The 15,990-nt window shown below is 40.0% G+C and overlaps 1 protein-coding gene across 6 annotated transcripts in view; it reads left to right on the forward strand.

Annotated features, from left to right (window-relative positions):
- PTPRB (protein tyrosine phosphatase receptor type B) overlaps window positions 1-15,990 on the forward strand; it is a 64,789-nt gene that overhangs the window by 27,308 nt on the left and 21,491 nt on the right. For 5 of the 6 annotated variants that reach the window (XM_053944362.1, XM_053944356.1, XM_053944358.1 and 2 more), the window contains 11 exons: window positions 110-379; window positions 2,149-2,409; window positions 4,567-4,833; window positions 7,528-7,791; window positions 8,770-9,033; window positions 9,980-10,243; window positions 10,891-11,154; window positions 12,047-12,316; window positions 12,941-13,204; window positions 14,034-14,297; window positions 14,670-14,951. In XM_053944362.1, the coding sequence (XP_053800337.1) occupies window positions 110-379; window positions 2,149-2,409; window positions 4,567-4,833; window positions 7,528-7,791; window positions 8,770-9,033; window positions 9,980-10,243; window positions 10,891-11,154; window positions 12,047-12,316; window positions 12,941-13,204; window positions 14,034-14,297; window positions 14,670-14,951 (2,934 nt within the window). The remainder of the gene's footprint in view (window positions 1-109; window positions 380-2,148; window positions 2,410-4,566; window positions 4,834-7,527; window positions 7,792-8,769; window positions 9,034-9,979; window positions 10,244-10,890; window positions 11,155-12,046; window positions 12,317-12,940; window positions 13,205-14,033; window positions 14,298-14,669; window positions 14,952-15,990) is intronic. The other variant, XM_053944361.1, reaches the window with a different exon arrangement.

Consider the following 15,990-nt stretch of genomic DNA (forward strand, 5'->3'; position numbering starts at 1 on the left):
CCAAGCATGTGTACAATAGCTGCGCTGCGAGACAGGTTTTACCAGTACATTTACATCTCACCAGAAATACCCCACTTCAGAATTGCTTTTTCTCTTTCTCTTTCTCCAGTTCCCCAGAAAGTTTTGGAGCTGCAGGCGGGTGCTAGTGGCTGGCTGCGGTCTCTGCGAGTGACCTGGGTGCCCCCTGCAGGAGACTGGGAGAGGTACCACCTGCTCCTGTGGAACCGCTCAGCCCTGGTGCTCAACACCACCCTCGAGAAGGACACCACTGAGTACCTCATCCGTGATGTGGGCCTCATCCCAGGGAGGGAGTATGGAGTGGAAGTCATTGTGGAGAGCGGCGATTTGCAGAGCAAGACAAGTTGCATGGGGAGAACAGGTATGCTTGTCTAGGTACTGTGAGAGTGCAAAGTGTTCAGCTCTGTGAACAGTGGAAGAGTACTTGGGAATCCACAAATTTCATTATTAATACAGTAAAAAGGAGCTCCCTCTGTAAACTACAGAAATAATTTTAGCAGTTCTGTGAGAGCTTTCAGGATTACTTTAGTAGTAAATGTTTTCTTAGTGAAAGCTTTGGGAACTATATCACAGTTCTGTCACAACTCATTACAGGTGTTATATTACATGTTCATTTCACTGCTATATTTTGTAGCTGATTGTAGGGGACCCTGTAAAGGTCTTAAAGAAAGCACTATAGATGTTCCTGTATTGTTCATCATGTTTCCTTGCCAGTCTGTATAAAGAATATTAACCATATGGCTAAGGTGTATCTTAGTATGGCTGCCCTTTAACATCCCAGTTCTTGTTTTTATGCTCCATAAAGAAAATGGGTTACTCTGTTCGAGTCTTTGTTTCCAAAGGAAATCCATATACACTGCAGGGACATGAGTGGAATTCTTTTGCAGTGTGTTAGTCAAAGCTACATCTGATTTGCTTCAAATTTAAAAAAATAATTCTTATATAATTGTTAGAATTTCTGCTCAGTGAATGCAGAATAAGTGCAATTCAGACGAAAGGAAGACTTGGAGTATGAATAACAGGCAAGACTCAAGTCTAACTTGAGATAGGATAATGCCATTCTACTTTATCCTCACCCTTCCTGGGTCCTGCCTTTTCTACTATACCCTTCTCTGTCATTCCCTGAGGACTTAATTTTGTTAATTTTGCACAACAGCAAGACCAGTAGAAGCTACAGAACTGAAGCTTTCTCTGACTTGTAGCAAACTTGATCAGAGCAAGATACATTCTCATCTTCCTTACTTTGACATATGTTGCAAGTAATTTAACTTTATGGTGTTACTTTTAATTGACTCAGCTAAGTGATTAATAGTTGAACCCAATGATTTTAGAGGTCTTTTCCAACCTACGTGATTCTATGATTCTATGATTAGAGCATGTCCATTTAATAATATTCAGCAGTGGGTGTATCATGACTGTGTTTGACCCACAGTGAGGTGCATAATGTGTCTGTTATGAAGTATAGCTATTAGACCCTGTTGTGACTCAATTTTCTCTTACATTAACCCACAGACTTGGAAAGTGAGTTGTATTTCAATGTGACAGGGACAAAATCAGATCAGGGACTATATTAGGCAAGACATGCTTGCTGGGTATGCAGGCACACGAACACAAAGAAATTCACTGATTGGATTCTTTCTTTTATGCCCCTGTGAGTTTGAAGTGTCTCTTAGCTTGACTGAGGTATAAATCAATGCAAAATCAATGTCAGTCTGGCCCTATAATTTGCATCTTTGTTTGTTAGAAGTACATTGTTGTAGATCCTGATTTATGGTACAAATGTCTTATATCCCTGTTCAGCACCCAGAGTTCAAGAGGAAGTTCGCTGACTTCCCTGCATTTTCATTTGCACTAAAATATATATCCTGATGTAAGTTTAAACCTAAGCATTACAGCCATAGCACATTGCTAAAGTCTGCTGCTAATAGTCCTTTACTGGCAGAGGGGCACAAATACTAGATTTGTAAGAATGGCTTCTTAGAGAAAGGTAAAGAATCTCCTTGACTGCAGATACTCTCTTGCTGTCACTTTTCTGTCTTACAGAACACGTTTCTTACAACAGCTTGAGATAGGGCACGTGTGCTCACTACACAGTTCTGTTCTTGTTGTGATATCTGTGTACTTTTCCAGCTCCAGAGCCTGTTCTCCAGCTCCGTGTGAAGCATGCTAATGAATCTTCACTTAGCGTCATGTGGATGACCCCTGCTGCAGAATGGGACAGCTATGTGGTTTCTCTGGAAGTCAGTGAGCTTCCTATTGTAAAAAAGGGACTTGCAAAAGAAGCTAAGGAATTCACTTTCACTGACTTGATACCTGGAAGGAAATATACAGCTACTATCACTACCATTAGTGGGACTTTAAGCAACTGGACTTCAGTAGAAGGAAGAACAGGTATCATCTTGTCAAACTGTTTTAATCTTTACTTCTGTCAACCATTAACAATTTTACAATTTTTTTTTTTGCTTTGTAGTGAACTTAATTAACTTGGTGTCTAAATCTCAAAAGTCTTGATCTTATGTTTGTTTCCTCAGTAAAAAAGTTACATGTCTGAGTCTCATTTCTGACTGTCAGTTATATTGCTGTATTTATTTAAGATTTTTGGGAAATAGATGTGTAATTCCTGGCAAAACAGTTTTCTGAAATACTATGTCATATCTAATCAATCTACATTAGCACAAGATTCCATATAAGAAGAACTATTTTCATTGTGTGTTTTCAGGAGGGTCACTTCCTTGATGCAAAGCATTCATCATCTGGGAAAAAGAGAAACATCACCACACAGGAAAATGTTACTTTTGGGGGAACATTCCAAGGTTGACAGACACAAGGTCACATATGTGACCTTGAAGATGTATTTTGAATCTTTTTGCTCTTCTGATTCCAGAATATGTGTTTGTTACTGAGGATGATGACTGCCACAAGGAAGGTCCCATTCTCATCCCTTGCAGGCTGCTGATTTTGTGCACATGTGCAAGTTTTAAACCATACAGATTGCTTTATTCTGTTTAAGCACTGACTTAAACATTCTCCAGCGCAAGCAAAGTTTTAAAATGTAGCTCTGGTCTTGCACAGCACAGGGAAAAACAAGCTGCTTGTGTCTGAATTGAAGCATGCCTAGGGCTGATGGTGGTCCTTATTTAAATTTTATAACTCCTTCCAAGACCTGAGAAGTTTATTTTATACTTTGATTTCCCTGTTATGTTATTAGATAGCTGGAATTTCACTTCCATCTGACTTATACCCCTTTAGGGGACCTATTCAGGCATAAAGGTCCCACTTCACTAGTATGAGTCAATGCTTTAGAACACATCAGGCACTGATTGTCAATATTACATTCAAATTGAGTTATAAAGAACAAGCATTATTTAACTAGAACGTAGGTTTTAATAAGCGTTCCAAACCTCTGAATCTTCCTTGCAGCAGGACAGCTTACTAGGCTTGAAAAATATTGCTGTAAATGTGACAGAAGTAGGTCTTACTTCCGTCCCAGAGTGGTCAGCTTCCAGTGAAACCTGCAAAGAGCACTGAAATGAGCATTTAGCACAGAAATGTGGCACTTTAGTGTCCTGTTGGAACTAACTATGTTATGAGAACATTATAAAACAGGAAGGATTTTTGATCGAGTATTTGGTCAACTTTCCATTTTCTTCAGCTTTGTGCCTAACTTTCTAGCTTTTGTTAATGATTACTAAACCAGTACTATGTGTGCAAAAAGGCTGATAAAAAACAAGAGCAGAAGAGTGCATTCACATTTTATACAGTTAGAGTCTTCTTTATTTCAGTTGTGCTTGGTCATGTAAACAAAAATCTTTAGAAGTAATTGCATTCCCTTGCTTTGACCAAATATTGTCAAACCAAATTAAAAAAGAGGATTTGGGGTAAAATTTGCACTACGTATTACATTCCTTTGTTATTTCTTTATCTTTCTTGGTCTTGCTAAGTTCATGAGCTTATGCTTAGATAAATGTTATGTTTAGCAATTCATCTTTTGATGCTATAAAAGTTGGTATCCTGCAGATCTTCTTGCATAAAAAGTTAAACCATAACCATGCATCTCACTTATCCCCAAAATTAAAGGGACTGACACAGTATAGATGACTGTGCCTGAGGTCTTCAAACAAGTTTGCCATTTATTAGAAATGAAAGATTGGGAATGGGAGAGGAAAGGGAAAATTAAAGACACAGACTGTATTTGAAGTAGTCATCAAAAACCCTGAATGATTTCCTAAATTGATGGCTTTTATTTAATGGTATTTATAAAATGTCATCTCTTTCAGTTCCCTGATCTTGAATAATTTTCATCTGCCTGAGAAAAGTTGTGCTAAAGGCTGGAAGACCTTTCTGTGCCTTAGTTAGTTTCCCATAGACCACATCCCAGACAGGAAGCAGTCCCCAGTTAAAGTATTTTTAGTCCTGTTGAGTCTGGCTGCAAATTGGAATGTTCTTTTGATGCACTTCCTCAGTGTGACTAAACTTGTGTTCTTTGGGGGATTCTGTTTTGTTTTATTTTGTTTCTCCTCAGTAACAGTGTGACAATTTCCTTTTCAGTGCCAGCCCAAGTGACAGGTCTGACTGCGTCAAGTCAGGGATCAACCAACAGCTTGTTCACCAACTGGACAAGAGCACTGGGAGATGTAGACTCATACCAAGTGCTACTGATTCATGAGAATGTTGTCATTAAAAATGAAACTGTTCCCAGTGAAACTAACAGATATCACTTCTATCCCCTGAAACCTGGAGGACTCTATTCAGTTGTTGTCACCACTGTCAGTGGAGGGATATCTTCAAGGCAAACGATTGCAGAGGAAAGAACAGGTAAAAAGGAAAACACTTCAGCATGCTTTTTGGTAGTTGAATTTATCTAAAAGAATGGTCTTGTGTTTAAGGCACTGCATAGAGAATTCAGAAAAACAAGAGTTTCATCCGTATAGCTCCATATGTGCACACTGTCTGTCCAGATTTGTGTAAATATAGCTTTAGAGAGCTAACTGCTCTAACTACAGTGGGAACTCTACAGCAGGATCACTCTGGAACGAAGACAAAAATATGCCCTGAGAATAATGAACAACTGTCTGGGCAAATCACTCCTTGGAAGGGACTTTCTTGTTCCATTGGCTACGCAGTGGTGATGTAGTATGATTGCTCCTTACTTACGTGTGCCAAGAACCTGCCTAAAGTTGATGGGGTGAATTTGTGTCTCAGTTTCTCACAACCCATTCTTTTTCTTTAATCCAGCATCAAAGAATGTCCACTAGGGCTAATTAGTTATTATGAGGTCCTTCTGTACTTCACAGAACAATATTTATTGTTGCATCAAATTATTTAGGTTTAAAGAGTCATGAAATGTAATAGTAGTTCTGCAGATATTTAGAGGAAAAATGTGGCAACATAGTGCAATTTCACCCGTTATGTGAATTTGGCAAAGGCCAGGCATTCTGCAGTTTTCTGCAATGTTCTCCTTGAAAACCACTATTTTCAGGTGAAAAGGCAAAACAAGCCTGGAAAAAAAAAAAAGGGAGAAGAATAATACTAGAAGGCTTAAAGTATATAATTGTATTTCATAAAATCGGGGGGGGGGGGGATGACTCTGGCAGCTGTTGGCCAGCCCCTCTGTTGAGATAAGTAATTTCAGTGCAGCAGAGTCCAGTGAACATTTGGAAGTTCATTATGCCTAAGTTCTGCCCCTGTAACAACTGAGTTTTGTACCTGAGTGATGATAGTTCTGGCAATGCAGAGCCTTTGAGCTCACCTTGCTGGCTTAAAAAACAAGTGGCATTTATGTTTTGTCCACTAGGCGTCAGAGAACCCAATGGAAATGAAACATTCAGCTGTGGGCCTCAGTCTCTTACCAGCCTCACCAGTTGTTATTGTTACTGAGGAATTGTCACAGTTTGACGCTGGCACAATGCCAGCACCGCCCCCATGAAAATGCACCTTCCCAAATAAATGCTGTGAGATGCGATCAGGAACAGAGCAGAGCAGGTCCAAGCTTAATAACAAAAGGAAAAAACTTTATTAAATTACTACTACTATAAAAGACACACACACTAAATCCAGAATGAAAACCCTCCAAAACACTCCTCCTCCCCCCACCCAATTTCCAAAAAAACACAGTGAGACACCACCCGGGATTCCTGATCAAGTTGCCACCCTTCAGATAATCAAGACTCAGTCCATCAAGGGAGAGAGAAGTCTCTCTTGCACCATAGACCACCCCAGGAAACACAATTGCCACCCTTCTGTGTTTCCATGTCACACATGGCACCGCCCGGAGAAAATCTGCCAGTGTGACACTCTCCTTTCCATGTCACAGTGCTCTCACCACCATGCATGGACAGACTGCCCATAGGGCTCCTTTAAGGATGCTTTGCCACGGACCCAAAGAGACAACAGTTCAGCTTCTCATTTTGGGACCACAGTCCCCCTCATTTTCTTTCTCCCCTGGGGCCGAGGGTCTCAAGAGCAGAGATCATCTTCTTCCTGAAGACAGAGGGCATCACCACACCCTCCTCAACTCTTCTCTGTTCACTCCACTCCTGTGTTGGTAGTTGCTGGAGCAGGTCTCTTGGCTCACCATTGCATCCCCCTAAAAATGCAGTCTGTGTTGCAGGAGAATTTGATTCAGTCTATGGCTAACAAGAGAAGTTCAGCCACAAGCCACTCCATCATCTCCTCACACCAAAAAAATTTCTTCTTCTAACATCTCAGATCCCAGACTGTCTCTCTTCTACTTCAAATCGAGGAGGAGTAATATTTTACAGAGCCTTCATTTCCCAGGATAGGGTTAAAAGTTCAGACTCCCTGAATGGCTGAAATCTCTGCCCAGAACTCCAACTCCGGCTGGGCACCTTCCCCCCGCCTTCTCCTTCTCCTCTGCTGGCAAATTCCAGGTGCCATCAGGCTCTCTGTCTCTTTCCCTCTGCGGGGGAGAACAAAGGCATCTCCACTTCTCTCCACCCTTCTGTCCACAGGGGCTGGCCCGGTTCCAGACCCTTCACCCCTGGCCTACCTCTCCCAGGCTGTATGGCTTCCCCTCCGCCACCCAGCCCGTGGCTGGGCAGGGGAGATCTGCACTGCACTCTCCGACAACCGAAACCAAAGAGACAGTGCCTCTGGGAGTTCTTGCTTTTAACCCCCTGTGTTCTCAGAGGTGTGTCCATGCCTTCAGTGGTCAGTCCAAATGCCAATATCCAACCCCGACCACTGACTGGTTTGCCTACCAACTTCCTGAGAAAATTCACTTCCATGTCAAACCATGACAGGAATGGCAATTAGAGAAGATAACTCAGCTTCTAGGATTTTAGAAGTGCTGGGATCAGGCCACCAAGGACAATTTCCTTCACTGTATTTAAAAAAGCAGATGAATGTTGCTGAGAGGCAGTCAGTGCAGAACTTCTCAGGAGTCCCAGACTGCTTATTTTGCAGAGGATGGCATTATAGGGATACTCACAACAATAAGAATTACCTAGTTAATGGGTTTTTTTTGTTTTTTTCCTCTTCATTGCGCAGTTCCTTCCAGTGTGACTGGAGTAACAGTAAATAACTCAGGTCGGAGTGACTACCTCAGTGTTTCTTGGCTGCCAGCTTCTGGAGATGTAGACAGTTATTTGGTAACACTCTCTCATGATGACAAGATTGTTCAGACTCTCACCATTTCCAAATCATTCAGTGAATGCTCCTTCAGCAGCCTTACTCCTGGGACGCTTTACAATGTGATGATAACCACAAAGAGTGGAAAATATGAAAACTATTCCCTCAGCCAGGAACGAACAGGTAAAGAGAGGCTCTGGGCAAGTACAGTCACTGTAACCATTGTTATGTTGGTAATGGCTAATGTATAACCATTACCAATGATTTATCTGACCAAACTGGGATGAATGAGTAGAGGTTGGAGGGTCAAACCATAAAATTACAGCTTTATTAGTTTTATTCTTATGTCCCTGTTGCTGCTTTATTTCATGCAAAAATACTTTAGCAGGAAGAAAAGTCATGTCAGTCCTTATGAGAGAACAGAAATCATCTATCAGTTTTGGCTCAAATGTGTTGTCCTGCCCTTAATGCCTCTATGTGGCCCTTCAAGTAGATCCTGCAGAGCATTTCCTCAGAAAGTTATTCAGGCACTGAAAGAACAGAAAAGGATAGGCTAATTAGTAAAATATTAGTGAGGTGTCACAATAATGAGTAACACCCATGTCAATTGGTTTTGGTAATGTAACACACATGTCTGTGGTTTTGGTCATGCAATTTTCAAGGATATTATAAGAGGAATAGAGAAATCTCAGAAAAGGATGGCAATAATGATGGAGAACCTTTTAAAACTTTCTCACAAATGGAAAAAACTGAGACTTTACACTTGGTAAACCAGTAGAACAAAAGAAAGATTGTAAGGGGTGTTAAAATAACAAAGAGTATCCAGTTAGTTCAATTTTAGTCTTCTCATTATCTAAGTGAAAATCCAAGGAACAGCCACGAAAGAATGAGAACCAAATCTTGGAGCAGTGTTTGTCTGTGGAACTCACTACTCTTACAATAACAGAGCAAGTTCCATTAGACCAAAAATGAGAAAGGTAAACCATTGTATTGTCCTAAGATGTAAAGCAGCCTGGAAAATGCAGATACTACTTTATTGCTTAAATCCACATTGTTGTCTTTTTGCAACTTCCCCACAAAACTCTGGTAACTACCACAAATATAGCTCTCTGCCACAACTCTGGTTACTACAGAAAGTTTCTGCTTTTTTTTTTCTTTCAGTCCCTTCAAGTGTCCAGGGACTTACAGTCAGCAATTCAGCCAGAAGTGACTACTTGAAGGTGTCCTGGTTACATGCATCTGGATATTTTGATAATTATGAAGTGATCATCAGTAACAATAATGATTTCATCCAAACAAAAAGTGTCCCAAAGGATGAAAATGAATGTGTGTTCACCAGTCTGGTCCCAGGGAGGCAGTACAGTGTCACAGTCAGCACAAGAAGTGGGAAATATGAAACTAGTGAAAGAGTCTATGGCAGAACAAGTAAGTAAGCACCCTGGAAACATTCTGAGAAAACCCAGGGTAGTTTGTTTTTTTTTTTTTTATCATACCCAGAAACAAAAATCTCATATGATTTTTAACATAGAATGTTGACTCTGACTCTTTGAATGTGTATTATTTAAAATACAGAAAGCAGTATTTAGTTTATGACCAGTGTTTAAGTTACAAACAAGCAAAAAGTGAGAGACCTTTTGTTAATTTGGAAAGCAAATCTTGAAACATTGAAAGCCAAAGAAACAGTTGTGCAGTTTTCCACATGAGCTTAGTATTTATCATTAAATTATGCCAGAATGTACTAAACAGTGTTTTCTGGTCATGGAACTATTTAGGACGGAAGATAGATTAGACCTCACTCTATTCAAACTACCCCATGCACTGGAATTGGAGAGCATGGGGCAAGAGTGGTAAGGTGGCTAGTTGGGAGCCAGCAGAGATCTGGGTGCAATTTTCACCTAGCACCGTATGTGAGTTAAGGACTCATGCTGAGAAACTCAGCAGTTTATTAATAAAGATGTAACATGGGGCAAAAATAACTCACCTGTGTCTGGCACAAGTTGGAAACTGCATTGTGGTGCTGCATCACACAGATGGATTGCCTTGATTTGGCACTAGCTCAGGCCTCTTTTCTCTGTATTTGTTGTACATGCAGATCTTACTCAGTTTTTGTTGGCTAGATAAACTCCCTGCAGGCTCCATTATTATTTATTTGTTATTTTTATGCTGATAAATTGTGAACATCTGTTCTGAAATAGGAGCTTCCAGTGTTAGATAGGGTGTAAACTACCCAAATAAGTGCTATCTACTGCTTTTTCAAGGGAACTGAATGAAAAATTGTAGCTCAGAAGAATGATTTAAAAGCTGCTAGCTTTTTGCTGTGATCTGTTAGTAAGTACTGAGAAGTTTCCGATCTTTCTTCTCACTTCTTCAGTGCCAGAGTCAGTAAAGGAACTGACTCTTAGTAACAGGAGCACAGAAGATCTGCAGGTAACTTGGTCAAAGGCTGAGGGGGATGTTGATAAGTATGAGATTCAGCTCCTCTTCAATGATATGAAGATCTTCCCACCCATTTTCCTTGGGAACACCATTGAGGAGTATTGGTTCACAGCTCTGACTCCAGGACGTCTATACAAAATTCTTGTTTTGACCATCAGTGGAGATGCACAGCGGGCTACTTTCATAGAAGGCCTGACAAGTAAGATATAATGTGGTATTTAAAATGTGTTTAGGCTTTTCTAGAATAAACCACTGAAAATCAAGGGTGAGCCGTGATTATATTCAAGCTTATGTAACAGTGGCTCAGAGACAGCAGATCTCATTGAAAATCACACTAGTACTTAGCCAACACCCATGCTTAATAAAAGCATTTACTAATACTTGATTGTTGGCAGAGAATCTGGTTTGTTGCATGGGAATTGTATTGAGATGTCAGCATTTAGGTTTCTATTATTCCCATGCATGCCAGTTGTTTGATTAGTGTCTCTACTTAAATTACTTACCTATTTTACACCTCTGTTTAGCTACCTGAAGTGAATGATTGAGATATTAATGGAAAAATGGCTAACTAACTGAGGGTACCTAAAAAGTTTTCATTTTTGAGGTGTTTTTAAGGCATCATATGGACAAGAGGGAGGTTACACATAGAATTGTGTTTCTAATAATCCCACACAAACGTTTACAACTTTACTTGTGTTTACCCACAAATGACATTACTTGTACCTGTAAATGATCTTTCTCTTTTGAATCATTTTTCTGTGGCCATAAAATAGGTAGAACTTAGGAAGCCTGAGTCAAACAGGAAATTTGTGAGCAGGTGCCTTTTTGTTCCCTGTTTTTTTCCAGTTCCAAGCAAGGTCCGAAACATTCACGTGTCACCTAATGGCATGACAAACAGTCTGAAAGTGAGCTGGACCCCTGGAGGTGGAGATGTTGATTCCTACACAGTGACTATATTTCAACAAAGCTATCAGCTTGATTCTCAAAGTGTCTCCAAACACATCTCTGAGCACATGTTTCACAAGTTGGAAGCTGGGGAGCAGTACCGGGTGGTGGTGCAATCTAACAGTGGCACCTTGCACAACAGCTTAGCAGCTTTTGGGAGAACAAGTATGTTTTTCTTGAGACAATGAGAAAGTTGCATTATATCTTCCCAGAGACTGACCCTTGTTTAATATTGTTTAATAATGTACCATATTGTTTATGGATGTACCATAGGGCATGGAGACATTCACACTCATGGGACGTTTTTATCTCAAAGCATGAGTCATGATGTCGGCATGGATCTGTTAATACCAGTGAGATGTGTCATTTCAGTAGCTTTACCTGGGTGAATGTGCATGGAATTCTAGTCCAGCCCAGTGTCTTCCTTCATAGGATGAATGCAGTTCCATCCCTCTCATTTCCTATTCCTGTACCCATCTGACACATACATCCACTCCATCTAGGCAAGTATTGTGTTCTAGCAGAGCCTATTGCATGGTCAAGGCTTCTTAGACAACATATTGCCCCAGTATCCAGGGTGTCAGAACATACAAAACAATGCAATGCCTTGTTTTTAATGTATCCTCTCTCTTTAGCACCTGCCTTTGTTATCTATGGCCTTGACTTTTGTGCAGCAGCTGCTGGCTAACATTTTCTATTCTGGGCTACTGTTTTGCACCAATTTACCCCTCCTTTATTTTTCATATTCCTTTCTTAACTGTTTCAGTCAGTTCATTTCACTCTCCTTCTCCATCTTTTCATGATAGCCTATATATATATATATATATATGTTGCTTCTCCATCCCCAGTTCAGATATCCGTGATCTCTATAACTTCATCTGTTTGTATTTATGTGTAGGAATTAGTTGTTTGCATAAACATATGCACAGACATTTTTTTCCCAAAAGTGAACCTGAAAATATATAGAGTTCTGTTCTGTTAATTACTTTATTCAGATTTGTGTATTGAATGGTCTGTATTTAACTGGTAATATCCTGCCTTTAATTGTTACTTCCAGTTCCAGCCTCTGTCCAGGAATTATTAGCCCATCATGCTTACAGCAGTCATTCCTTGTTAGTAACCTGGCAGAAAGCTCCTGGTGTAGCCGAAAGATATGACATTCTGCTCTTGAATGAGCAAGGAATCCTCCTGAGTAACAAATCAGAGCCGGCTACTGCCAAACAGCACAAATTTGAAGATTTACTAGCTGGCAAGAAGTATAAAATACAAGTTTTGACAGTCAGTGGTGGACTCTTCAGTAAGCGTGCAGAAACTGTTGGCCGAACAGGTAATTAGAACATCTTGACTTACTTATACTTCCCTCAGTTAGATATCATTAAATAGATGAACCATCTGTATATTTTGATTCTACAAAGATTCTAGTAAGGTAAGACTCTGGATGTTTATGCATCATTTTTCTTGATACATGCTTTGCATGTGAATCTGAAATTTATTATCATAATAATGAGACCATGGTTCATAATAAGGAAATTAAACCAAAATGCTGAATGCTTCCCTCTGTCTTTTGTGGAAATATCTGAATGCTTTATTGTCATCAAGTTTTTAATTCACATTCTCAAGGTTCTTGGTGCAGGATTTGATGTGAATACACACTTCTAAACTCAAGGCCAAGTCTTGCTTGCAGTCTTTACTGATTTATAGTTTCGTGTAGAAGCTAGAGGACAGCTCTGTGTGAGCACAGTTTAAAGAATCAGGCATTCTGAGAAATTATTGTATTGGAGAGATTCAGTGGCATTTCATAAATGCTTTCCTCTTGTTTCTGACAGTTGCTATTGATATTACTTAGCTACTTGTGGCTTAATTGAAATGTGTTAACAGCCATGAGTTTATTAAAGGTTCAGCTTAGTGCCTAGACTCTCATATTTACTCTTACATTTATCCTTCTTTTCAGTTCCAGCAGCTGTTACAAATCTGAAAGTCACAGAGAACACCACTGACCGACTGTCCTTCAGCTGGACCACCTCTCAAGGGGAGCTTGATTCATATGACATCTTCCTATACAATCCAGACAAGTCCCTTCATGATAGGATTTCAGGAGAGCAGCATCTCCAGCAGTGTTCTTTCCAGAACCTGCGTCAAGGCAGGATGTATCGAATGGTGATTGTTACACACAGTGGAGACCTCACTAACGAGTCATCTGTCTATGGAAGAACAGGCAAGAACACCTAAGAAAACCATTTGTCTCCAGTGTGGTGCTCATGGGGGACACCAGTGAGCTGGTCTGAGCCTGATGCTCATACTAGATTAGAGCAACTACTAGAAGTATCAAAATCAGCTCTAATATGTAAAAAGCATTAGATATATAAAAACATAAATTCTGAATTATGTAGTTACAGCAGAAAAAATGAAGAACCCTACAACAGTTCCCAGGAGCTCATGTCAGAAGAAAGACATCCCAATGTATGCTCCTTAAGCAGAAAAATGGCTGTCTCCCATCCTAAAAGTAATATTGGCCTGAGTGGAAAAAGCAAAAAGGCAAAGCAAGTAGGTTTAATGAGATAGGCAGTCTACCAGTGAAATAAAACTTGTTTCCCATGGGAAGCTCTGGCTGCAGCTCTGTGTTTGTTCAGCCACATGTGGGAAGCAGAGTTTTCTAAGCAGCTCTAGCAGCTCTGACATTCTGTGAAACCTTTCTTTATTCCCCTGCAGCACCATATAGGAACCCATCTGTGGGACTACATCTGCACAGTGGTGCACTTTTTCAGCTACCTCAGAAATGGGTTTCCAAATACTGACTAGGAAAAAGCTGCTTAACATTTGCAAAACTATCCATTATAAACATTGCAACCTCTTTTGGTAAGAGTGGCAGTTCAAAATAATAAAGGAAGCCACTGAGATATGCTTTCTGCTTTTCAGCCAGCTGTGGTGGGTGTCTAGTTTATAAAATGATTATCATTACAGGACAAGTAATTGCTTGACCTTTTTGCTTCTTCTCACCCAAAGGATGTTCTACATAAAGTAATATTCATTCCTCCTTTTTTCAGTACCAGCCCCAGTTGTTGGTCTCAAGGCATCCAACCGAAACATGACGGACAGTCTGTGGTTCACTTGGGGTCCAGCAGCAGGAGATGTTGACTTCTATGAGCTGAATCTTTACAACCCAAATGGGACACAGAAAGAAACTGAGCAAAGGAAAGACCTAGAAGAGTGGCATTTCCAGGGGCTCATTCCTGGCAGAAAGTATACATTAGTTGTGGTGACTCACAGTGGTGACCTGACCAACACTGCAAATGCTGAAGGAAGAACAGGTATGGGATTTTTTTTTAGTCCCATCTGTTTCAATTCATTAGTTCACAATTATGCAACAGACTTGTTCTAAGGGAGGATTTATTATAAGAATCATTGAAGGTATGAAAATGAAGGATAACCTTAAGTGCATTAAAACAATGGAATGTGAAAGAAAAGCAGTCAGCACTTTTTCTTTCAAAGGCTCAGGAATATGTTACGACTGTGAAAGTCACCATCATCAGCACAGGTGCAGTAACTGACTGTGTATACAAGATAATACAAACTACTTTGTGATGCATGAAGAAAATAATCCATGTTTCATTTTATTTGTCTTATGTAAAAATTTGTTAAGAATCTTTTTTTCTCTCCTTTTTTCCCCCCTTTCTGCATAGCACCCAGCCCTCCTAACACTGTGTCGTTTACTGATGTTGCAAACACTTCTTTATCAATCACTTGGCTGGGTCCTCCAGACTGGACAGACTATGATGATTTTGAGGTGCAGTGGCTTCCAAAGGATCCCCTCACAGTATTCAATCCCTACAGCAGCAGCAAATCTAAAGTACGCATCATCTATGGCCTGCGACCAGGGAGACTCTATGAGTTCAGTGTCAGAACTGTCAGTGGTGACAGCTGGAAGACATACAGTCAGTCACAGTCTGCAAGTGTGAGAACAAGTAAGTAAAAATTTCCATTGCACCCTAACACTCAGCTGAAGAAGATACAAAACTGTAAAATATTACCAATTCCTTATGCAATCAGTCATTTCCATTAATCAATTCGTGAATGACAATGACAATTCAGCTAGATTCTAAGCTCTTGCTGTGTGCAAGGTCAGCTGTTTAAAGACTGATAATGGACATACATTTATAATCTTCACATCCAGAGTCAAGCTGTTTGGTTGCAGAGCCTGAATCAATCAGTTTCAGGGGTAAAATAAGGCTGAATATCCAAACTTCTCTGATGGTAGTATATTGAAATAATCATGCTTCTGAATGATAAGACAGGAAGGATGAAAGAAACTGTGCTGTACTAGATTTGAAACTGGAATCAGTTTCACTGCTCTGCATTTCTGCCCATATCTGTGAATCTGTTTCATCTCTAGCTGCCTCTAGCAACTTCAGTAACAGGGTGAATTGAAAAAGTGACATGAAATAATGAAATTGTAAAAATAACTGATTTGTGGCAAATCCTCATGTCATTTGGGGTGGGATTCAGCTCTAAATTGACATCAATCATTTAGTAAGCTATGTACTCTTTAATAGAGCATAATAAGTAAAATTTCACCTGTACTTAATCACTTAACTGTAGATGCCTGGCATCTGAGAGTGAAATCCTGTCTTTGTTACATGTTGTATGATATACAAGGTACTCCCATATTACATGGATGAAGCATATTTCTATGTTATATTTTAGTAATATGGACACATCACATGCTGCCCAGGAAACCAATAATGAGATGACAGTATCAGTATTGACTGATATAAGTGACCACACGGAGCCCTCAAATAAGTTGTAACAACGTTCTAGAAATCCATTTCTTTGTGGTGTTGCTGTTCATGTTAAGACTTCATCAAGTATGAGTTTTTTCCTTCTTTTCACAATTAATTACTGGAGTTTCACAATGCTGATGAGGCCGATGTCACTAGATCTGATTTCAGATGGCTAGAATGAGTTAGACAGCCTTACATAATCAGGCAGCACACATTTGCGGGA

The sequence above is a fragment of the Vidua chalybeata genome, chromosome 5 (assembly GCF_026979565.1).
Source record: "Vidua chalybeata isolate OUT-0048 chromosome 5, bVidCha1 merged haplotype, whole genome shotgun sequence".
NCBI lineage: Eukaryota > Metazoa > Chordata > Aves > Passeriformes > Viduidae > Vidua > Vidua chalybeata.